At 42.3% G+C, this 24,013-nt stretch overlaps 1 protein-coding gene across 1 annotated transcript in view; it reads left to right on the top strand.

The window, feature by feature from the left end:
- gcshb (glycine cleavage system protein H (aminomethyl carrier), b) overlaps positions 1 to 19,017 on the top strand; it is a 36,710-nt gene extending 17,693 nt beyond the window's left edge. The window contains exons 3-5 of the mRNA XM_034190481.1: positions 18,545 to 18,608; positions 18,691 to 18,822; positions 18,900 to 19,017. Coding sequence (XP_034046372.1) covers positions 18,545 to 18,608; positions 18,691 to 18,822; positions 18,900 to 18,994 — 291 coding nt within the window. The 3' untranslated portion in view covers positions 18,995 to 19,017. The remainder of the gene's footprint in view (positions 1 to 18,544; positions 18,609 to 18,690; positions 18,823 to 18,899) is intronic.
- The last annotated feature ends 4,996 nt before the right edge of the window (positions 19,018 to 24,013 follow it).

The following is a 24,013-nucleotide window of genomic DNA, read 5'->3' as shown; positions in this document are numbered from 1 at the left end:
TATGGTGTTAAAGGAAATGATTTTTTTTTTTTGAGACCAGTTCTCTTTTGCCTGCAGAGGATAGAGTGGTTTCTTATGGAAGCAGCTCTCTTCTGTTTGCAGAGGGTAGAACTATGCATCTATTAGGAAACATTTAACAGGTAGGTGCTCAACTGATTTTAAATTTTAAAAGTGTTTGTCAGTGTTCATCTTTGTTTACTATGTTATTGGTCTAAAAGTTATCGGATAAAAATGTATTGGAAGAAAATTAGTCTGGTAATGGTTTTTAAAGTTATCTAAAAAGATAATCCGATAATGAAACCATTATCTTCGATAATTATCTATTATCGGAACTGTGCCCACCACTGGTTTTGGGTCCGAAATATGATACTCTCACTTTCAAAGCAACATCCCATTGTGCACTAATCAAAGCAGCAGCAATGTCAGCGTGGCCCGCGGAGGAAGGGACTGTGTGAATTTTCACTCTTCTCCACTCTACTACTTGCCATGAGCCACAATCCTTCTCCTCCCTGTCTTCATGGGAACATTGGCAGACCTTCCCCAAGTAGAGCAGGGTGTGGCTTTGCTTTGAACCAATGAAGCAGTGCTTCAGTAGTTCATCATTTTATTTCGCTTTATCTTAATTTTTCCCCACTAAAACCCTAAAGAGCATATGTCTGAGTAATATTTACCTTTTTTATGTTAAACCGACCTGTTATGGTCTTCTGAAACAGTTGATGTATTTTATAACTTAAAAACGGGACCGATGTTAATGCTTTAGCATGTCTATGGTGTCTTCAATGTTAAAGTTAGCATTAATCTGTTTGCATCTCAGCACGTTTGTGTGCAGTTGTTTTCTGTATAATAATTAATAGCTCAGTGTTTGTTGTCGTAAAAGAGTCAAATGTATTACAAATTCTACTCTCTCACTCACTCATCTTCAACCCCTTCTCTGGGTTCGGGTCACGGGGGCAACAGCTCCAGCAGGGGACCACAGACTTCCCTTTCCCATGCCACATTGACCACCTCTGACTGGGGGATCCCAAGGCGTTCCCAGGCCAGTGTGGAGATATCATCTTCCACCTAGTCCTGGGTCTTCCCCGTGGTCTCCTTCCAGACGGACGTGCCTGGAACACCTCCCTAGGGAAGCGCCCACATGGCATCCTTGCCAGATGCCCGAACCACCTCAGCTGGCTCCTTTCAATGCGAAGGAGCAGTGACTCTACTCGGAGCTCCCCACAGATGACCGAACTTCTCACCCTTTCTCTAAGGGAGACACCAGCCACCCTCCTAAGGAAGCCCACCTCGGTTGCTTGTACCCACGATCCAGTCCTTCCGGTCATGACCCAACCCTCACGACTATAGGTGAGAGTAGGAACAAAGACCGACCAGCAGATCGAGAGCTCTGCCTTTTGGCTCGGCACCCTTTTTGTCAAAATAGTACGGTAGAGTGAATGCAACACCACCCCTGCTGCGCCAATTCTGTGGCCAGTCTCGCGCTCCATCGTCCCCTCACTTGTGAACAAGACCCCGGTGTACTTCAAATCAATTTTATTTATATAGCGCCAAATCACAACAACAGTTGCCCCAAGGCACTTTATATTGCAAGGCAAAAGCCATACAATAATTACAGAAAAACCAACGGTCAAAACAACCCCCTATGAGCAAGCACTTGGCGACAGTGGGAAGGAAAAACTCCCTTTTAACAGGAAGAAACCTCCAGCAGAACCAGGCTCAGGGAGGGGCAGTCTTCTGCTGGGACTGGTTGGGGCTAAGGGGAGAGAATCAGGAAAAAGACATGCTGTGGAAGACAGCAGAGATCAATCACTAATGATTAAATGCAGAGTGGTGCATACAGAGCAAAAAGAGAAAAACACTCAGTGCATCATGGGAACCCCCCAGCAGTCTAAGTCTATAGCAGCATAACTAAGGGATGGTTCAGGGTCACCTGATCCAGCCCGAACTATAAGCTTTAGCAAAAAGGAAAGTTTTAAGCCAGTGGCGGTCCTAGAGTGATTTACTCCCCTGGCGAAACCCCCTGCGTGCGCCCCCCCCCCCCGCGCACACTAACGTGGCCACCACCTCCGCCCCACCACCCATGAAAACACTAACTTCATCCTGAACACCCACAATCCCACAAATTAACTCACAACAGCTATTTTAAAGAACAAATTTCTAGTTTTAATGACTACTGCAATAACAAACACAAAGAAATTGGCACAGTCTAATGTGTCGTCATCATCCATGGACTTATCTGCAATGATCATCTCAAAAGTTTGCAGGAGGGCATCATAATTGTTTGCCCCAGTGCTCACTATCGGTGATGTGAAATGCCATCGAGTAGGAGCATTTTTGGGCAACCTTGAGCAGCCTGCAGACTCAAGAAAAGACATCCTCTTTGTGGATTTTGAGAAAAATGTGGCAAACCCAGAGAGTGATGCAAAAAATATTCTGCACTCAGATAAGCATTTAGCCCCCTGAGACAGAACCAGATTCAGTCTGTGTGCATAGCAATGCACAAACATTGCACTAGGAGCTATTGCTTTAACTTTGGCCTGCAAACCATTGAGAGCTGAAGCCATGACAGCAGCCATGGCTTCTTCATAAGGAAGACTATCAAATGGCTTCGCCAAAATCCGGTCCACAACATTCAAATTGTCTGCCATTATGTGCAGCTCGCTAGCTGGGACTGGCGCGAGGCTAGTGTGAAGTTTGTCTGCCTGTGAGTACTTTGTGACGGTGAAGGAGCTCAGCAGCACCCGCTGCTCGGTAGGGACAGAAACTGCGATAGAAGTCAGAAAGAGTGATAGAAGTCAGTCTCCAAACACAAGCAGCTACAAAAAAACACACCAGAAATAGAAGCTCGATTTGTTGCTAGTCGTTTTTAACAAAGAAAATGCCGCTAAGAGGATTAGGAAAGTCTCCGGTTCAACTCAGAAAAGAATGAAAATGCTCCCACGGATGTTTACACCAAAAGATCACTGATTTGCTCATTTCGCTGTCAATCAAAAAGGGATTCAGCCTCAGACAGATCATCCAATCATCATGCAGAAGCTGAGCGTCCGGACCGGCCGAGGCCAGCCCACTGCCCCATAGACCCCCAGACACGCTGAGCGTCCGATGGGCGGGAAAAAGCCCAGTATTTATCCAATGACTCGTTTCGTTTCACTGCAGTCTTTGCTTCGCTACTGTTTATAGCACTGTGAAGCTGCGGGAATGAGTGAGAGGAAAGCCGCCATGTGATGGGAAGGTGGTGGCGCTGCTCTGCCGTAACGAAACCACGAACCCCCCCGTCAGGACAACCCCCCCGTTTTTTTTTTTTTTTCCGCACTGTCGTGCCGCCCCCCCGCAATGCCGCCCCGGTCGGCCCGCCTCCAGGACCGCCCCTGTTTTAAGCATAATCTTACAAGTAGAGAGGGTGTCTGTCTCCCTGATCCGAATTGGGAGCTGGTTCCACAGGAGAGGAGCCTGAAAGCTGAAGGCTCTGCCTCCCATTCTACTCTTAAAAACCCTAGGAACTACAAGTAAGCCTGCAGTCTGAGAGCGAAACGCTCTATTGGGGTGATATGGTACTATGAGGTCCCTAAGATAATATGGGACCTGATTATTCAAAACCTTATAAGTAAGAAGAAGAATTTTAAATTATATTCTAGAATTAACACGAGGCCAATATGGGTGAGATATGCTCTGTCCTTCTAGTCCCTGTTAGCACTCTAGCTGCAGCATTTTGAATTAACTGAAGGCTTTTCAGGGAACTTTTAGGACAACCTGATAATAATGAATTACAATAGTCCAGTCTAGAGGAAATAAATGCATGAATTAGTTTTTCAGCATCACTCTGAGACAAGACCTTTCTAATTTTAGAGATATTGCGCAAATTTAAAAAAGCAGTCCTACATATTTGCTTAATATGCGCATTGAAGGACATATCCTGATCAAAAATGACTCAGATTTCTCACAGTATTACTAGAGGTCAGGGTAATGCCATCCAGAGTAAGAATCTGGTTAGACACCATGTTTCTAAGATTTGTGGTTTGTGGGGCCAAGTACAATAACTTCAGTTTTATCTGAATTTAAAAGCAGGAAATTAGAGGTCATCCATGTCTTTATGTCTGAAAGACATTCCTGCAGTTTAACTAATTGGTGTGTGTCCTCTGGCTTCATGGATAGCTAAAGCTGGGTATTATCTACGTAACAGTGAAAATTTAAGCAATGCTTTCTAATAATACTGCCTAAGGGAAGCATGTAGAAAGTGAATAAAATTGGTCCTAGCACAGAACCTTGTGGAACTCCATAATTAACCTTAGTCTGTGAAGAAGACTTCCCATTTACATGAACAAATTGTAATCTATTACATAAATATGATTCAAACCACCGCAGTGCTGTGCCTTTAATACCTATGGCATGCTCTAATCTCTGTAATAAAATTTTATGGTCAACAGTATCAAAAGCAGCACTGAGGTCTAACAGGACAAGCACAGAGATGAGTCCACTGTCTGAGGCCATAAGATCATTTGTAACCTTCACTAATGCTGTTTCTGTACTATGATGAATTCTGAAACCTGACTGAAACTCTTCAAATAGACCATTGCTCTGCAGATGATCAGTTAGCTGTTTTACAGCTACCCTTTCAAGAATTTTTGAGAGAAAAGGAAGGTTGGAGATTGGCCTATAATTAGCTAAGATAGCTGGGTCAAGTGATGGCTTTTTAAGTAATGGTTTAATTACTGCCACCTTAAAAGCCTATGGTACATAGCCAACTAATAAAGATAGATTGATCATATTTAAGATCGAAGCATTAATTAATAATAGGGCTTCCTTGAGCAGCCTGGTAGGAATGGGGTCTAATAGACATGTTGATGGTTTGGAGGAAGTGACTAATGAAAATAACTCAGACACAACAATCGGAGAGAAAGAGTCTAACCAAATACCAGCATTACTGAAAGCAGCCAAAGATAACGATATGTCTTTGGGATGATTATGAGTAATTTTTTCTCTAATAGTTAAAATTTATTAGCAAAGAAAGTCATGAAGTCATTACTAGTTAAAGGAATACTCGGCTCAATAGAGCTCTGACTCTGTCAGCCTGGCTACAGTGCTGAAAAGAAACCTGGGGTTGTTCTTATTTTCTTCAATTAGTGATGAGTATTAAGATGTCCTAGCTTTACGGAGGACTTTTTTATAGAGCAACAGACTCTTTTTCCAGGCTAAGTGAAGATCTTCTAAATTAGTGAGATGCCATTTCCTCTCCAACTTACGGGTTATCTGCTTTAAGCTGCGAGTTTGTGAGTTATACCACGGAGTCAGGCACTTCTGATTTAAGGCTCTCTTTTTCAGAGGAGCTACAGCATCCAAAGTTGTGCTCAATGAGGATGTAAAACTATTGACGAGATAATCTCTCTCACTCACAGAGTTTAGGTAGCTACTCTGCACTGTGTTGGTATATGGCAGTGGAGAACATAACAAAGAAGGAATCATATCCTTAAACCTAGTTACAGCGCTTTCCAAAAGACTTCTACTGTAATGAAACTTGTTCCCCACTGCTGGGTAGTCCATTAAAGTAAATGTTATTAAGAAATGATCAGACAGAAGGGGGTTTTCAGGGAATACTGTTAAGTCTTCAATTTCCATACCATAAGTCAAAACAAGATCTAAAGTATGATTAAAGCAGTGGGTGGACTCATTTACATTTTGAGCAAAGCCAATTGAGTCTAATAATAGATTAAATGCAGTGTTGAGGCTGTCATTCTCAGCATCTACGAGGTTTATTATAAAAGCATCTGACCTTATTATTTTTTTCAAAAACCATATGGATTTGAATCACGTGTGATTACATCAGACATGCTTGAACCCTCTTGGGCATGCAAGAGTTTTTTCACGCCTGTCGGTTACGTCATTCGCCTGTGGGCAGTCTTTGAGTGAGGAGTCGCCCACTCTCTCTCTCGTCGATTTTTTTTTTTTTTTTTTTTTTTTTTTTTTTTTTTGTGTTTAGGAATGGCTCAGACTGCTGCTTTGTTTGATCAAAATTTTTTCAAAACTGTAAGGCACAACTGAGTGGACACCATTCGATAAATTCAGCTGGTTTTCGGTAAAAATTTTAACGGCTGATGAGAGATTTTGGTCTGTAACTGTCGCTTTAAGGACGGCTGGCGGCGATCTGCGCTTCGAGGCGGCGGCGTCTCGCCGTTTCAAGTTGAAAACTTCCACATTTCAGGCTGTGTTAACCCAGTAAGTCGTCAGAGAACTTTCAGAAGAAGTCGGCATGAGGAGTTTATTCGGACATTCCATTGTTAACAGACATTTTATAATGAAAGAACATGCGGGCAGAGTCGCATGTCGGGCCGGACCCGACCGCGGGGGGTCGCGACAGGAAAAACACCTCCGTTGGAAACCTTAACGGGCAAGTTGGGCAACATGCCCAAGCTGTTAAACAATTTCTCAGTTTACCCACTTGTTGAAAGCCATCAAAAGCCGCCTGAATTTTACAAATGGTTTTCAAGACGGAGATGTTTTTCCTGTCGCGGCGCACACAGAATTCGCCGAGCGAATTTGCGCGCACGTCTTTCATTTAAAAAATGTCCTTAAACAGTGGAATGTCTGCATAAAGTCCTCATGCCGGCCTCTTCTGAATCTTCTCTGTTCTCTCACGACGTCCTGGGGGAATTAAGCCTTAAATTAGGATGTTTTCAGGTCGAAACAGGCCGACGACGGCGCCTGGAAGCGCTGCAGGACGTCCCGGTCCATGGAAGACAGAAACACCCCATAATCTCTCATCAGCCGTTAAACTTTTCACCGAAAACCATCTTAATTTCTGAGAATGGTATCCACTCGGATATTCCTCACAAATCCAGAAAAAATTTTGATAAAGCAACGCGCGCCGTCTGGAGCAGTGTGTGAAACAAAGGAGTTCAGCCGAGAGGGCTGGACCACATCTCACTCAAGGCCTGCCCACAGAGAAATGACGTCACCGACACGCGTGAAAAAACTCACGCATGCGCACGAGGGTTCAAGCATGATTGGTGTAATCGCATGTCAATCAAATCCATATAGTGTTTTTTTTTTTTTTTTTTTTTTTTTTTTTTATAAAACTGCTGGTTAGTTTTATAAGATACCTCGTATGTGGATGTTAAAATCCCCCACTATAATTATCTTATCTGAGCTAAGCACTAAGTCAGACAAAAGGTCTGAAAATTCACCGAGAAACTCACAGTAACGACCAGGTGGACGATAGATAACAACAAAAGCTCTGTCTGGGTTTTTGATTAATTAATAAGCTGGCGTGGAAGATTGCTGCTAATTCTCCCCCTCGGCCCGTGCTATGAGCATTCTGACAGTTAGTGTGACTCGGGGGTGTTGACTCATTTAAACTAACATATTCATCCTACTGTAACCAGGTTTCTGTAAGGCAGAATAAATCAATATGTTGATCAATTATTATATCATTTACTAACAGGGACTTAGCGAGACACCTCATGTTTAATAGACCACATTTAACTGTTTTAGTCTGTGGTGCAGTTGAAGGTGCTATATTTTTTTCTTTTTGAATTTTTATGCTTAAAAAGATTTTTACTGGTTGGTGGTGGTCTGGGAGCAGGCACCGTCTCTACAGGGATGGGGTATTGGGGGGATGGCAGGGGGAGAGAAGCTGCAAAGAGGTGTTTAAGACTACAACTCTGCTTCCTGGTCCCAACCCTGGGTAGTCACGGTTTGGAGGGTTTAATAAAATTGGCCAGATTTCTAGAAATGAGCTGCTCTATCCAAAGTAGGATGGATGCCGTCTCTCCTAACAAGACCAGGTTTTCCCCAGAAGCTTTGCCAATTATCTATGAAGCCCACCTCATTTTTTGGACACCACTCAGACAGCCAGCAATTCAAGGAGAACATGCGGCTAAACATGTCACTCCCAGTCTGATTGGGGAGGGGCCCAGAGAAAACTACAGAGTCCGACATTGTTTTTGCAAAGTTACACACCGATTCAGTGTTAATTTTAGTGACCTCCGATTGGCGTAACTGGGTGTCATTACTGCCGACGTGAATTACAATCTTACCGAATTTATGCTTAGCCTTAGCCAACAGTTTCAAATTTCCTTCAGTGTCGCCTGCTCTGGCCCCCGGAAGACAGTTGACTATGGTTGCTGGTGTCGCTAACTTCATATTTCTCAAAACAGTCGCCAATAACCAGAGTTTGTTCCTCGGCGGGTGTGTCGCCGAGTGGGGAAAAACGGTTAGAGATGTAAACGGGTTGGTGGTGTACAGGGGGCTTGTGTTTAGGACTACGCTTCCTCCTCACAGTCACCCAGTCGGCCTGCTTTCCCGGCTGCTCGGGATCTGCTGGGGGACAGCTAACGGCGGCTAAGCTACCTTGGTCCGCACTGACTACAGGGGCCTGGCTAGCTGTAGGATTTTCCAAGGTGCAGAGCCGAGTCTCCAATTCGCCCAGCCTGGCCTCCAAAGCTACGAATAAGCCACACTTATTACAAGTACCATTACTGCTAAAGGAGGCCGAGGAATAACTAAACATTTCACACCCAGAGCAGAGAAGTGCGGGAGAGACGGGAGAAGCCACCATGTTAAACCGGCTAAGAGCTAGTAGCTGTGCTAAGCTAGTGGATTCCTACGTGAAGATTACACTGTGAAACAAATCGTTATCTAGATCAATCTAACTACGCAGATTAAACAGCTAACAGATACAGCAAAACACCGCTGTGCTCCGGAACAGGAAGTGATACAATAACGCAGTGAGAGCCAACCACCAGTAGAGGCCAGTAAAGCCACCATGTACCATGTACTTGAACTCCTTCACTTGGGGCAAGGCTGTATTCCCTACCCGGAGTAGGCAATCCATCAGTTTCCTGCTGAGAACCATGGCCTCAGATTTAGAAGTGCTGATCCTCATCCCAGCCGCTTAACACTCGGCTGCAAACCGATCCAGTGAGTGTTGGTCACCGGCTGATGAATCCAACAGGACCACATCATTTGCAAAAAGCAGTGATGAGACCTTGAACCCACCAAACCGGAAACCTTCCTCCCCCCCGACTACACCTCGATATCCTGTCCATGAATATCACAAACAGGATTGGTGACAAGGTGCAGCCCTGGCGGAGGCCAACCTCCACTAGAAACAAGGCCGACTTACTGTCGAGCACCCGAACACAGCTCTTACTTTGCGAGTACAGACATTGGGTGGCCCTGAGAAGGGACCCCCTCACTCCATACTCCCGCAGCACCTCCCACAGTATCTCTCAGGGTCCCCGATCATAAGCCTTCTCCAAGTCCACACAACACATGTAGACTGGGTGGGCATATTCCCAGGTACCCTCCAGGATCCTTGTGAGAGTAAAGAGCTGGTTGGTTATTCCACGACCAGCACGGAACCCACATTGTTCCTGTTCAATCAGAGGTTCGACTATCAGCTGAAACCTCCTTTCCAGCACCCTGGAGTAGACTTTACCAGGGAGGCTGAGTAGTGTGATGCCCCTGTAGTTGGCGCACACGCTCTGGTCCCCCTTTTTAAATATGGGCACCACCACCCCAGTTTGCCACTCCTTAGGCACTGTCCCAGACCTCAATGCAATGTTGAAGAGACGTCTCATCCAAGACAAACCCTCCACACCCACAGCCTTCAGCATTTCTGGACGTATCTCATCAACCCCCCGGGGCCTTGCCACTGCAGAGTTGTTTGACTACCTCAGTGACTTCCACCAGGGAAATTGATGAAAACCCTCCATCAGCTTTCAGCTCTGCCCCTACTATAGCGGGTGGTCCGGTCTTATGCAGGAGTTCCTCAAAGTGTTCCTTCCAGCGTTGGATTACATCCTCAGTTGAGGTCAGCAGAGTCCCATCCTTACTGTAGACAACTTGGATGGTTCCCTGTTTTCCCCTCCTGACGTGCCTCACGGTCCGCCAGAAGCACCTTGGTGCCGACCGAAAGTCCTTTTCCATGGTTGCTCCAAACTCCTCCCACACCCAGTGCTTTGCCTCCCCCACAGCAGAGGCTGCTGTCCTTCGGGCCTGCTGGTACCTTACAACTGCCTCTGGAGTCCTCTGAGATGGCATATCCCAGAAGGATGCCTCCTTCAGTCAGACGGCTTCCTTGACCACCAGTGTCCACCACGGTATTCGAGGGTTGCCACCCCTTGAGGCACCTAAGACCTTCAGGCTACAGCTCCCCGCTTCAGCAGTGGAAGCTTTGAACATTGCCATTCTGGTTCAATGCCCCCAACCTCCACAGGGATGCTAGAGAAGCTCTGCCGGAGGTGTGAGTTGAAGATCTGTCGGACAGTGGGCGCCTCCAGACGTTCCCAGTTCACCCACACTATCCGTTTGGGCTTACCAGGTCTGTCCAAAGCCCTCTCACACCCTCTGATCCAACTCACCACCAGATGATCAGTTGACAGCTCTGCCCCTCTCTTCACCCGAGTGTCCAGAACATGCGGCCTCAAATCGGATGATATGATCACAAAATCGATCATCGATCTTCAGCCTAGGGTGCTGTGGTACCATGTACACTTATGAGCATCCTTATGTTCGAACATGGTGTTCGTTATGGACAGTCTGTGACTAGCACAGAAGTCCAATAACAAACGACCATTCAGCTTTAGATCAGGGAAGCTGTTCCTCCCAATCACACCTCTCCAGGTGTCTCTGTCATTGCCCACATGTGCGATGAAGTCCCCCAGCAGAACAATGGAGTCCCCCACCGGAGCCCCATACAGGACTCCACTCAAACTCCAAGAAGGCTGAAAACTCCAAAATGTTGTTCAACGCATACGCACAAACGGTCAGAGTCCCCCCCCCCCCCCCCCCCCCCCAACCGAAGATGCAGGGAGGCAACCCTCTCGTGTACTGGAGTAAACTCCAACATAGTGGCGCTCAGCCAGGGACTCGTGACTATCCCCACACCCACCCGGCGGCTCACCCCCTGGGCAACTCCAACGACGAATAAGGGCCAACCCCTGTCAAGGAGAGTGGTTCCGGAGCTGAGGCTGTGCGTGGAGACAAGGCCCACCAGATCTAACTGGTATTGCTCCACCTCCCGCACAAGCTTCGGCTCCTTTCCCCATAGCGAGGTGACGTTCCACACCCCCAGAGCTAGCCCCTGCCACCCGGGTCTGATCCATCAAGGCTCTCAACTTTCAGTGCCACCCAAGGGACAACGCACCCAACACCAGCGGTTCCCCCTGCAGGTGGTGAGCCCATGGGGTTATTACAAATTCTAATATTTTTTATTTATATATTAATAATAATAATAGCAACAGCAATAATAGTAATAATTAATAATGCTACAATACAGTTTTAGAGAAACATAACAGATAAAACCAACTAACATTGAACATAAATAAATAAATATAGAAATAAATAGTTTCCTGTGAACACCTAGTGACTCTTACACCTCGACTTCATCCCTGTTTTATTTAAGTTTAATGACAATTTTTTTGGTCAAACCACATCTAAGCTGTGTTTTTTACACAAGAAAAAAATTAAATGCAGTAAACTGCACATTTGTGTCTTTCTTCAAGAAAATATCTTGTTAAAGATCACATATTACACTTTAGTCATCAGGCCTTTAAAATACTTTCATGGACTCTTGTTGTAATATGTTGTCAGTGATTGAGATAGTTGCTGTAGGCATATAAAAATGCTCATAATTGGGTGAAACCTGATGGAAATGTCTGTGGTGTCGGTTATGTATATATGTGCAAAATAAAATAAAACACTACTCCAGGTATGTTTTTGACGAGAATATAACATAACTTTGTTACAAGGTCAAATGTTGATGTTGCGTAATAAAGGCCTTTTATTTAGAATAGATTTGTATACTGTATTATGTATTTATTGAGGAAAAAAGAGTGTGTGCCTCCACTACGTTACATTTTAGGGAATAGCTGGCATTAATTTTTGCCAGGAAAAAATTTCAGTCGGATGAAAATTTATTGCTTTAACCCATGATCTGTTGCCCATAACCTTCATGGGCTCCCATCACCTAGAGAATCATTTTAAGATTGCTCTCATCACCCACCAGTGCATCCATGGCAATGCCCCCCACTCATCTCAAAGACCTCCTCACCGCCCACACTCTCCTGTTCCCTCCTTTCATACAACACTAATCTTCTCCGTCTCCCTCGCACCAGACTTCACACTATGGGAGATAGGGCTTTCTGTTCAGCTGCCCCTCATATTTGGAACTCCCTCCTTGACCATCAGAGGGCTCCACAGACTGTGGAAGCTTTTTAAAAAGTCTTGAGACATACCTGTTTCGACAGGCCTATCACAGGTCTCGATAATCTGAATCTGTTGCATCTGAGTCTTTTTATTCTATTTTATTTTGGGTTTATTACATACTGGCGACTGTTTTATCTTAAGATTTTATGTTTTTCTTCTTTTAGGGTTTATTTTTTCCTGTAGCACTTTGAGATTTTTATTCATGAAAGGTGCATTATTATTATTATCATGACATTGTTGAACGTGATCTCAATGAACATCACGTTACACTCATTTTGTGTAAAACAATCAGTTCTGTTGATGAATGTTTATTTTCGTTTGAGTGGAATATTTATCTAATCACATAAATCTGGAAATGCCAGAAGTGTCTTACTGTGGAAAAGTGAAAGGATGATGTCATCGCCCTGCCTTTGTAACATGTTGTTCAAAATGTAATTTAACAGTCTAATTTAGCTTCCTTTTTTTTTCTTGGTGGTGGGACAAAGTGCTGGCATCCTCCAGCTCAGTCTGAGAAACTCACCCAGAGCAGACAGAGATGCTGAGGGGCTTCTTTAAAAACTCAAATTAATTAATGTATTTCCAGATGTCATCTTCCAAAATTAGGGTGTCATGTGCACAACAGTTTTCATCTGTGATGATGAATTCTGGCAACAGGTCAGATTAAGACTCGATTTAATCCGTGAGCCGGCTTCTAAAGTATTAGCTTTCGTTGCTACATTAGTCCCACGTCTTCTTCTCCAATTTCTTTTTTTGTAGAAGCATTACAGCACTACATATAGGCCTGGCATGTGTACTACACCATTTTCACACGGTTTCACTGGATCTGTGACAACAGAGATTTATTGAATGGAACACTTTTTGAAAATGACAAAGAAAAAGATTGTATAGCAGAAGTTCAGTTTCAGTGTAGACAAGGCCTTAAAAACATGGGATGAAATTAAAATGAGTTATTTTCTTGGGGGTGCTGTGACACACCAAGGGGGGGCTCTTGCACTAGCATTTCATTTGCTTATTTCATACTACGATTTGTATCTTCCTAAATTTATCAGTGGGTGCGCCCCCCCCCCCCCCATTTTTTAAAAGGTATATTTGGTAGAAAATATTGAAGACACACTATGCAAGTTACAAAATCTTGCCTTGTGCAAATTTCTGATTAATATAATAATCTCAGCAAGATGTTTGCTAAGTAGAATTTTCTATTAATACAATAGAACCACAGGTGCAAGTCAAAACATCCTGGGGAAAAAGTAAAGCTGTGTGAGATGGGATTTGGACTACCATGCAGGGGATCAATTCCATGTCTGTGCGTCCTTCTACTTGCCTGTGTTCTTGGACAGGACATGTTATTGGCATTACCACAGTCTGTCCAGCTGTAAATGGGTGCTGTTCTTATCTTATCTAAATCATGTATACCTTAGATCACACCTGGGAGTCAGAACCCTTTTTAAAGTTGGGGGAGCAATATTGGGTTGGGGGGGTCCCCTAGACCCCCAACTCAATATAGCTAGCTTTCAAGCTCACCTCTTTTCAAAGAATTTCATTAGCAGCTGCTTTCCCTCCATTTAGTTTTCTTTCCCTGTCCTTTTTTGTCTTCTTTTTTGAAATCCGGGCTTTTTTTTTAGGAAAGACATTTTATTTCAGCTTAAACACTAGGGCTGCAACTAACGATTATTTTACTAATCAGTTCATCGGTCGATTATTTTTCAATTAATCATTTTGTTGTTGTGTGTTTTTTTTTTTTTTTTTACACTTGCATGTGAGTTTTGCCATTATTTCTTTAAGTGAGTTGTTATTAAAAGGCCTTTGTTACACAACATCAACATTTGACCTTGTAACAAAGTTATGTTCTCGTCAAAAACATACCTGGAGTAGTGTTTTATTTTGCACATACATACATCACCGACACACCACAAAGAGATTTCCATCAGGTTTAGATGCCTACAGCAACTATCTCAACCACTGACAACATATTACAGCAAGAGTCCACGAAACTATTTTAAAGGCCTGACAAAAGTGTAATATGTTATATTTAATAAGATATTTTCATGAAAAAAGACACAAATGTGCAGTTTACTGCATTTTTTTTTCTTGTGTAAAAACACAGCTTAGAAGTGGTTTGACCGAAACAAATTGTCATTAAACTTAATAAAACAGGGATAAAGTGGAGATTTAAGTCACTAGGTGTTCACAGGAAATTGTTAGTTGGTTAGTTAGTTCATTGTTAGTTGGTTTAATATTTTCTGTTTTGTTTTATCAGATTCTTTTTGTCTGTTTCTCTAAAACTGTATTGTGGCATTATTAGTTATTATTACTATTGTTGTTGTTTCTATTATTATTGATATATAAGTACAAATAAATTAATAAAATATTACAATTTGTAATACATTTGACTCTTTTATGACAACAAACGCTGAGCCATGAATTATTATACAGAAAACAAATGTGCTGACAGCAGCAACAGCTTAATGCTAACCTCAACATTGAAAATGCCATAGACATGCTAACGCATTAGCATCGGTCCCATTTTTAAGTTATAAAATACATCTATCAACTGTTTCAGGAGACCATAACAGGTCAGATTAACATAAAAAGGTAAATGTTACTTACGGACATATGCTCTTTGGGGTTTTAGTGGGGAAAAATTTAAATTAAGCGAAATAAAACACTGAATCAACAAAGCACCAGATCAAAGCACTGCTTCGATTTGCGAATCACTGCTTTGATTGGTTCAAGGTTCAAAGCAAAGCTGCGCTGCAGAAACGGTTGATTTATATGGAAGAAATGAAACATTTGCGGTAAAACAAAGTTATTTAACAACTAATCGATGATTAAATTAGTTGACAACTATTTTAATAAACAGTTAAATCGATTAGTTGTTTCAGCTCTACTAAACACTTCCTCTATCTGTGAGATCCCATTTGGGGTGTGTGTGTGGGGGGGGGTCGCCTGTGCGCCGGGACTAAACCATTGTACAACTGTGCAGGGGTGGGAAGGGCCCTCAGAGATCTTTCAATATTATTGTTAGAGCAGAATTATGTTTTGCAACATTTATACATGCATTCTAATTATATTCTTTTACAACATGAATTGTATGGACATTAATAACATGCAACACAATAATGTATTTAATGCCATTTTTTTCTGAGGAAAAAATTATGGAATCATGAAAGACAAAAGAATGCTCCAACACATCACTAGTATTTTGTTGCACCACTTCTGGCTTTTATAACAGCTTGCAGTCTCTGAGGCATGGACTTAATGAGTGACAAACAGTACTCTTCATCAATCTGGCTCCAACTTTCTCTGATTGCTGTTGCCACATCAGCTTTGCAGGTTGGAGCCTTGTCATGGACCATTTTCTTCAACTTCCACCAAAGATTTTCAATTGGATTAAGATCCGGACTATTTGCAGGCCATGACATTGACCCTATGTGTCTTTTTGCATGGAATGTTTTCACAGTTTTTGCTCTATGGCAAGATGCATTATCATCTTGAAAAATGATATCATCATCCCCAAACATCCTTTCAATTGATGGGATAAGAAAAATGTCCAAAATATCAACGTAAACTTGTGCATTTATTGATGATGTAATGACAGCCATCTTCCCAGTGCCTTTACCTGACATGCAGCCCCATATCATCAATGACTGTGGAAATTTACATGTTCTCTTCAGGCAGTCATCTTTATAAATCTCATTGGAACAGCACCAAACAAAAGTTCCAGCATCATCACCTTGCCCAATGCAGATTCGAGATTCATCACTGAATATGACTTTCATCCAGTCATCCACAGTCCACAATTGCTTTTCCTTAGCCCATTGTAACCTTGTTTTTTTTTTCTGTTTAGGTGTTAATGATGGCTTTCGTTTAGCTTTTCTGTATGTAAATCCAATTTCCTTTAGGCGGTTTCTTACAGTTCGGTCACAGACGTTGACTCCAGTTTCCTCCCATTCGTTCCTCATTTGTTTTGTTGTGCATTTTCAATTTTTGAGACATATTGCTTTAAGTTTTCTGTTTTCTGTTTCTTAAAGCCAGAAAGTTGCCATTTGAAATGACTTTAGTTTTGTGTCATGTCTGTGATCTGCTTTTTTTCTACAAAATTAAACAACTGAATGAACATCCTCCGAGGCTGATGATTCCATAATTTTTGCCAGGGGTTGTACATCTGCCAAGTGCGTAATAAAATCATTGACATTTATGTCTGTTAGCAGGATTACGTCAAAACAACTGAATGGATTTTGACAAAATTAACGCAGATAGATACTAGGCCATAGAAGAACCCATTAAATTTTGGAGATGATCTGGATTCTGGATCAAGTTTCACTTTACGAGGTCTATTAGATAAGAAACAGACACTTTTATTTTTTTTTTAACTATATGTTTTTGAATGACGTGCGATTACACCAATCATGCTTGAACCCTCGTGCGCATGCGTGAGTTTTTTCACGCGTGTCGGTGACGTCATTTCCCTGTGGGCAGGCCTTGAGTGAGATGTGGTTCAGCCCTCTCGGCTGAATTCCTTTGTTTCACACGCTGCTCGAGACGGCGCGCGTTGCTTTATCAAAATTTTTTCTGCACCTGTGAGGAATATCCGAGTGGACACTATTCGAGAAATTAAGATGGTTTTCGGTGAAAAGTTTAACGGCTGATGAGAGATTATGGGGTGTTTCTGTCACTGTAAGGACTTCCCACGGAGCGGGACGTCGCGCAGCGCTTCCAGGCGCCGTTGTCGGCCTGTTTCGACCTGAAAACATCCTAATTTAAGGCTTAATTCACCCAGGACGTCGTGAGAGAACAGAGAAGATTCAGAAGAGGCCGGCATGAGGACTTTATGCGGACATTCACTGTTTAAGGACATTTTGTAATGAAAGACGTGCGCGCAAGTTCGCCGAGTCATTTCCGTGACGACTCGGCGAATCTGTGTGCGCCGCGACCGGAATAACACCTCCGTGTTGAAAACCATTTGTAAAATTCAGGCAGCTTTTGATGGCTTTCAACAAGTGAGTAACTGAGAAATTGTTTAACAGCTTGGGCATGTTCCAACTTGCCCGTTAAGGTTTCCAACGGAGGTGTTTTTCCTGTTGCGACCCCCCGCGGTCGGGTCCGGCCCGACATGCGACTCTGCCCGCACGTTCTTTCATTACAAAATGTCCGTTAACAATGGAATGTCCGAATAAACTCCTCATGCCGACTTCTTCTGAAAGCTCTCTGTTCTCTGACGACTGACTGGGTCAACAGAGCCTGAAATGTGGAAGTTTTCAACTTGAAATGGCGAGACACTGCCGCCTCGAAGCGCAGATCGCTGTCAGGTGCCGTGGGCCGTCCTTAAAGTGACACTACCAGACCAAAATCTCTCATCAGCCGTTAAAATTTTTACCGAAAACCAGCTGAATTTATTGAATGGTGTCCACTCAGTTGTGCCTTAGTTAGTTTTTGAAAAATTTTTTATCAAACAAAGCAGCAGTCTCTGAGCCATTCCTAAACAATGAAAAAACAACGAGAGAGTGGGCGACTCCTCACTCAAAGACTGCCCACAGGCGAATGACGTAACCGATAGGCGTGAAAAAACTCTCGCATGCCCACGAGAGTTCAAGCATGTCTGATGTAATCACACGTGATTCAAATCCATATGGTTTTTGAAAAAAATAAGGTCGTATAAGGTCGCACACCTCGTATATTGGTTTTGAAAGATTACTGTTAGTAGGATTACATCAAAACTACTGCACGGATTTTTTCAACACAGATGGATATTAGGGCATGGAAGACTCTACTGAATTTTGGAGGTGATCTGGATCCAGATAAGGATTTTTGATCAAGATTCACTTTATATAGGCTTTGAACAATTACTTCAGATTCTCACCAAATTTGCACCACAGATAGATATTAGAGTATGGAAGACTCCAGTGAATTTTGGAGGTGATCCAGATCCGAATTCTTGATCAAGATTTCCCTTTATATACGCTTTGAAGGATTTCTTCAAAACTACTTCATAGATTCTCACCAAATTTGCACCACAGACAGATATAAGGCCATTGAAGGCTCCACTGAATTTTGGAGGTAATCCGGATTCTGGATCATGATTCACTTTATATATACTTTATGGATTCTCACCAAATTTGCACCACAGATAGCTATCAACGCATGAATACTCTGCAGATTTTGGAGGTGATCCAAATCTTGATTGGCAGACGTCAGACATCTCTGATTGCTCTTGTTTGCTGTGCGATTGCGTTCTTAACTCTGGATGTTTTTTTTGTTTTTTTTTCTTAGTTTGTTTATGAATATGCATTGATGGGTCTTAGGTGACATTAAAATGACACAAACAAATTGTTGAATATTTCAGGAAGCGTTGGGAGATGTGGTGTACTGTGGACTTCCTGATGTTGGCCAGAAATTTGAACAGATGCGTAAGTCTCTGCTGCACATTTTGTAAGTAAGTGAAGCCAGCTTTATCACTTGACATGGTGATTGTGCATTTTACTGTTTTAGAGGAGTTTGGTGCCTTGGAAAGTGTGAAGGCAGCCAGTGAGCTGTATTCTCCTCTGACTGGTGAAGTGACTGAAATCAACACAGAGTTGGCAGAGAACCCTGGACTTGTGAATAAAGCCTGCTATGCAGAGGGTACGCACCTCACATACCAAACCTTTACAGGAATTTAGAGTCCAAAGGTACTTTAAAATCTGAATGTTGTCTTTCAGGATGGCTAATCAAGATGACTATTGACAAACCAGAAGAACTGGATGACCTTATGGATGAAGCTGGATACGATAAATATGTCAAAACATGTGAATAAATGAAAACTCTGGGCTTTTTTTTTTTTTTTGGAAACTGTAATTGCAGTGGAAGACTTTTTGACAGAGTTAATATCATTTTGGGTGCATCGCTTCAACTGCTATTTATTTTGATACTGGAATTGTGCCCTCAAAATGTTTAAGCCTCTAACAACTTGACCTTCCATATGGACTGTATCTTAACTAAAGGGCTTTTAATCCAGACTATGCATCCATCATTGGGTATTTGTTATGCTTTACTCCACTTTAAATATGTGCAGATGTGGCACAAGATCTGGAAAGTCTTTGAATGGAGTGTCTCTTTTTTTTCTTCTTCTTTTTTTTTTTTTACAACAATAAACTTGATTTTGGCATTTGAATTAATTGGATTTTTTTTTCTGCATCTGTTGTTTTTAAATTCAACACATTCCTTTGTTTTGGACTGATAGCCAAGTAAATTGCATTTTTTGCTATGCTGTTTCTTTTTGTAGCCATTTGAAAGGATGTGAGTCAAGACCGCACAACAACATTCATATGCACAGGCTATGATTTATTGCACTAAATAAATTTAATATACGGTACACCTAGAAAGTATTCGCAGCGCTTCACTTTTTCCACATTGTTACAGCCTCATTCCAAAATAGAATATATTGATTGACATGATTTTTTTTTTTTCTTTTTGCAAATTTAAATAGAATGCAGTGCTAAAATACCCTCAACCATATGAGCATTGTCTTCTTCACAATTTGCAGTTGTTTAATTGGTATCCCAGTGCAAAGTGTGTATGTATGTATAATATATATTAAAAATTAGACATGTAGCCCCTCAGTAAATCATAAACGGTAATTACATTTTAACAGAGTCTGGGTGTGCATGTGTTCATACATGAACCTTTGACAAGCAGAAGTTAGCTTTGAGTTGGAATGTTTCTGTGTAGGCTCTCAGTTGTCCAGGTGGTTTCCATAGTAGAGAAGCTTGACTCTTCGACTGGACTGGGTTGCTTGACTTGAGGACGTTTCGCTTCAAATCACAGAAGCTTCCTCAGCTAAAATTCTTGCTCTGACTTCTGTCTTGACTCTTGTATAGAAGAATAAACCAGAAAGGATGGACCTCAGTCTGCAGTTCATCTCCACCTGAAAGACACTAACCACATGTTTGAGGACAAGGAAGTTAAAATCTTAGCCAGAGAGAAGAAATGGTTTGAGAGAGGTGTCAAGGAAGCATTCTTTGTAAAACAGTTGAAACCCAGCCTTAACCGGGGGGCAGGTCTCAGACACGCTTTGTCCCCTGTTTACAATGGGGTACTCAGGTCAAAGCAGTTTGTCTTTTGTTCATGGTAATGAATCATTCACGTCATCAGGAGAGTCGTCAAGGGAGCCATCAGTGGAGGCTTCCATCCCATCATTAGGAGAGTGCTAACTAGAGCACAATAGGTGCTAATTAGAGCTATTGTTTAGTCACTAGCCTATAGCAGTCAGCCTCTCGGTAGGAGGGGTCTGGTTAGGTTAAAAACTCCAGCTTTTGTTGGCTTCTGGTTTATTCTTCCCTACAAGAGTCAAGACAGAAGTCAGACTACCAGAGCAAGAATTTTAGCTGAGGAAGCTTCTGTGATTTGAAGTGAAACATCCTCACGTCAAGCAACCCAGTCCAGTCGAAGATTCAAGCTTCTCTACTTTGAGTTGGAAGTTTGCATGCACGCTAACGTTGGTGAAATGTCTTGTAAATCACTCCACTGGTGTTACCAGGTTACAAAAACAGCGTTTTCAGTTTTACAAGTGTTTATTACTTTTATATAGTATATGACAGAGGTTATATTCACACACAAACAATATGGAATTGGCAGCTAGCCAGTCCAGCCTATGATGTTGCCACGCTAACGCCCGTGAAATGTCTTGTAAATCACTTAAGAGGTGTTACCAGGTACCAAAAATGGCATTTTCAGTTTGGAAGTGTTTATTTCTAGCAAACCTGTCCAAGGTTTGTGCCCCAAGAATATTCCCTTTGAATTTGAAGACTGGCAGTAATATGACTGGACTAAAGCTGAGCACAGGTGCATGGCTGATAGCCATATTTGACGTCCTTGGATAAAAATAATTAAAAAAAATAGGAAATCACATGTACATAGGTATTCGCACCCTTTGCTCAATACTTTGACACACCTTTTGGCAGCAATTACAGCCTCAAGTCCTCTTAGCTAGCACTGTGGCTTAGTGGTTAGCAATGCTGACTCACGGCAAGAAAGTCATGGGACAGATTCCCACCTGTGGCCTTCTGTGTGGATATTCTCTCTGGGTTTGCTCCGGTTTCCTCCCACATTTAAAGACGTATGTTAGGTAAATTGGAAACTTTATAATTGCTCAGGTCTCCCTTGCAAAAGAGATCTCAATCTCAACGGGATTAACCTGGTTAAATGATGTCACAAGCTCGGCGCACTGATCTTTGGGCAGTTTGGGCTATTCCTCTTTGCAGCACCTCTCAAGCTCCATCAGGTTGTATGGACATTAGTGCACAGACATTTTCAGATCTCTCTGGAGCTATTCAATGGGATTCAGGATTGGGCTCTGGCTTGGCCACTCAAGGGCATTCAGAGTTGTTCTGAAGCCACTCTAGCTTGGCTGTGTGCTCAGGGTCATTGTCCTGCAGAAAGTTAAACAGCCGTCCCAGTCTGAGGTCAAGAGAGCTCTGGAGCAGGTTTTCATCCAGAATGTCTCTGTACATTGCTGTATTCATTTTTTTCCTCAATCCTGACTAGTCTCCCAGTTCTGCCTGCTGAAAAACATCCCCACAGCATGATGCTGCCACCACCATGCGTCACTGTAGGGATGGTGCCTGGTTTTCCCTAAACATGACTCCTGGCATTCACGCCGAAGTGTTCAAACCTTCGCAGCGTGTCCATCGGGTTTTTGGTCACCTCTGATTCTAACTAAAGCCCTTCTCCCCCAATCGCTTAGTTTAAACAGGCGTTCAGGTCTAGGAAGAATGCTGGTGGATCCAAACTGCTTCCATTTATGGATGATGGAGGCCACTGTGCTCATTGGGACCTTCAAAGCAGCAGAAATGTTTCTCTACCCTTTCCCAGATTTGTGCCTCAAGACAATCCTGTCTCGGAGGTCTACAGTTTGTTTGACTTTGTGCTCTGACATGCACTGTCAACTGTGGGACCTTATATGTAGACAGGTGTGCCCCTTTCCAGGTGATGTCCAATTAACTGAATTCACCCCAGGTGGACTCCAGTTAAGCTGTAGAAACATCTCAAGGATGATGAGAGGAAACGGGATGCAGCCGAACTGAATTTTGAGCTTTATGGCAAAGGTCATATTGTGTAAAGAATTTTTAGGGAAAAAAAATTCCATCCATTTTGGAATAAGGCTGTAACAAAATGAAGCACTGTGAATACTTTCTGGATGCACAGTAATGTGCTTAAGGGGAAATCTGTGTGTGTGTACATGTTCCACACACCTTGACTTTTGCACTCAGGTTATGATAGATAAAGATTGCAGAAGCTGTATGATCAATGATTAATGAAGTAGTGGTTTTACCATCAGAACAAACTACAAAGTATGACCGATACTACTAATAAAAGTAAGCTACAATTATTTATTAACTAGACTCACTAGAACACTAAAATATGCATACAGCCCTTCTGTAAAACTGCCTCTAGTGCATAGCCCTATGATTAATATCAGCAGTCCCAAAAGTTAATGAACACTTTTCTGCAGTGGGTTGGAGGATGTTCTGTGGGTGATCAACTAAGTCTAATTGCACACAAGGGCGGGTTATGGTAGCATATTATAGACTGCAGTATATAAACGAGGATTTTCTGTACGTTATACCCAGTGATGCTGGCAATGTGCTACTTGGTAACGCATTACTCTAATCTGGCCGCTTTTTTCAGTAACAAGTAATCTAATGCATTAATCTTTCCAAATTGGCAGATTAAAGTTACTTACCCAAGTCACTGTGCGTTACTATTATTTTTACATTGTGGGTCGATCGCAGCATTAAAATTCCCATGGGGAGGGAAAGGTTGGGGTTTGGCTGAACTGCCTATGTCGCCCACTTTCAGCGAGCTGTGTTTAGTCCATGGTTCTGTGCAGCAGCTCAGAGTTGAAAAAAGTTGTCTCTCAAAGCCCTGCGACAACAGCACACCTGCCCCGAGCTTTACAATTTTGCACTTTTTTTTTTCTTTAAAACTCTTGAGTCGCTCTGTGTGTCTCCTTGCTAAAAAACAGCTGAGACACGATGTGTTAACCACAACTAACACTTTTTTCCACTCAAATGCACTTAGTCTCTTTCTGAAGAAGACATGCCGTAAAAAATGCTGATAAACTTTCTTACCTGTCAATCTTGTCATGTTTTCCATTCATCATTTTCAGACAACAAACCAGGGGCATATCCAGGCAGAAAGGGGGCAGGGGGAGGGACTTGGTTCCCCACAACACCCATAAATTAAAAGACCTATTTTGAAGGCATTTTTTCATCCTACTAATATAATAACTTCAACAACTAAAACATTTAGAAAGAATTTAAATGTTAGAACTGAAGTTACATTTATAAACAATGTAGGTTAGAAATTGTAAGTTTTACCATTACAGTGCTGTCAACATTTAAATGTCAAAGATGTATTTTTTTTTTTTTTTTTATAAAACAAGTATTGGTTTATTGAAATCAAGAAAAGGTAACTATAAAGTGAGTATTGGCAAAACAGGTTATCATTTTCATGTTGAAGTGGCAGGGGGGTGTTGTCAGCAGCTCCTGAAAGTAACTAGTAATTTAACTTATTACTTTATAAGTTAAGAAATCAGTAATGTAACCAAGTTACTTTTTCAAGGAATAATCAGTAATTGGATTACTTTTTCAAAGTAACTGTGGGTATAACAACCCTCCTCGCACGAGAGCCCAAATGCCGTCCGAATGAAAATTTGACCTCCATTCAGGCAAAGTAGAGGCGCAATTTGCAAACCTTTGACAGCATTCTGAGTGCACTCCAGACAGTCGGGCACAGTCTTGCGACCAGCCTGAATGTAGAGCACATGCTCCCT

Source organism: Thalassophryne amazonica, chromosome 2, assembly GCF_902500255.1.
Source record: "Thalassophryne amazonica chromosome 2, fThaAma1.1, whole genome shotgun sequence".
NCBI classification, from domain to species: domain Eukaryota; kingdom Metazoa; phylum Chordata; class Actinopteri; order Batrachoidiformes; family Batrachoididae; genus Thalassophryne; species Thalassophryne amazonica.
Note: the sequence above shows the minus strand (reverse complement) of the source record. Positions and strands in the feature narration are given on the sequence as shown.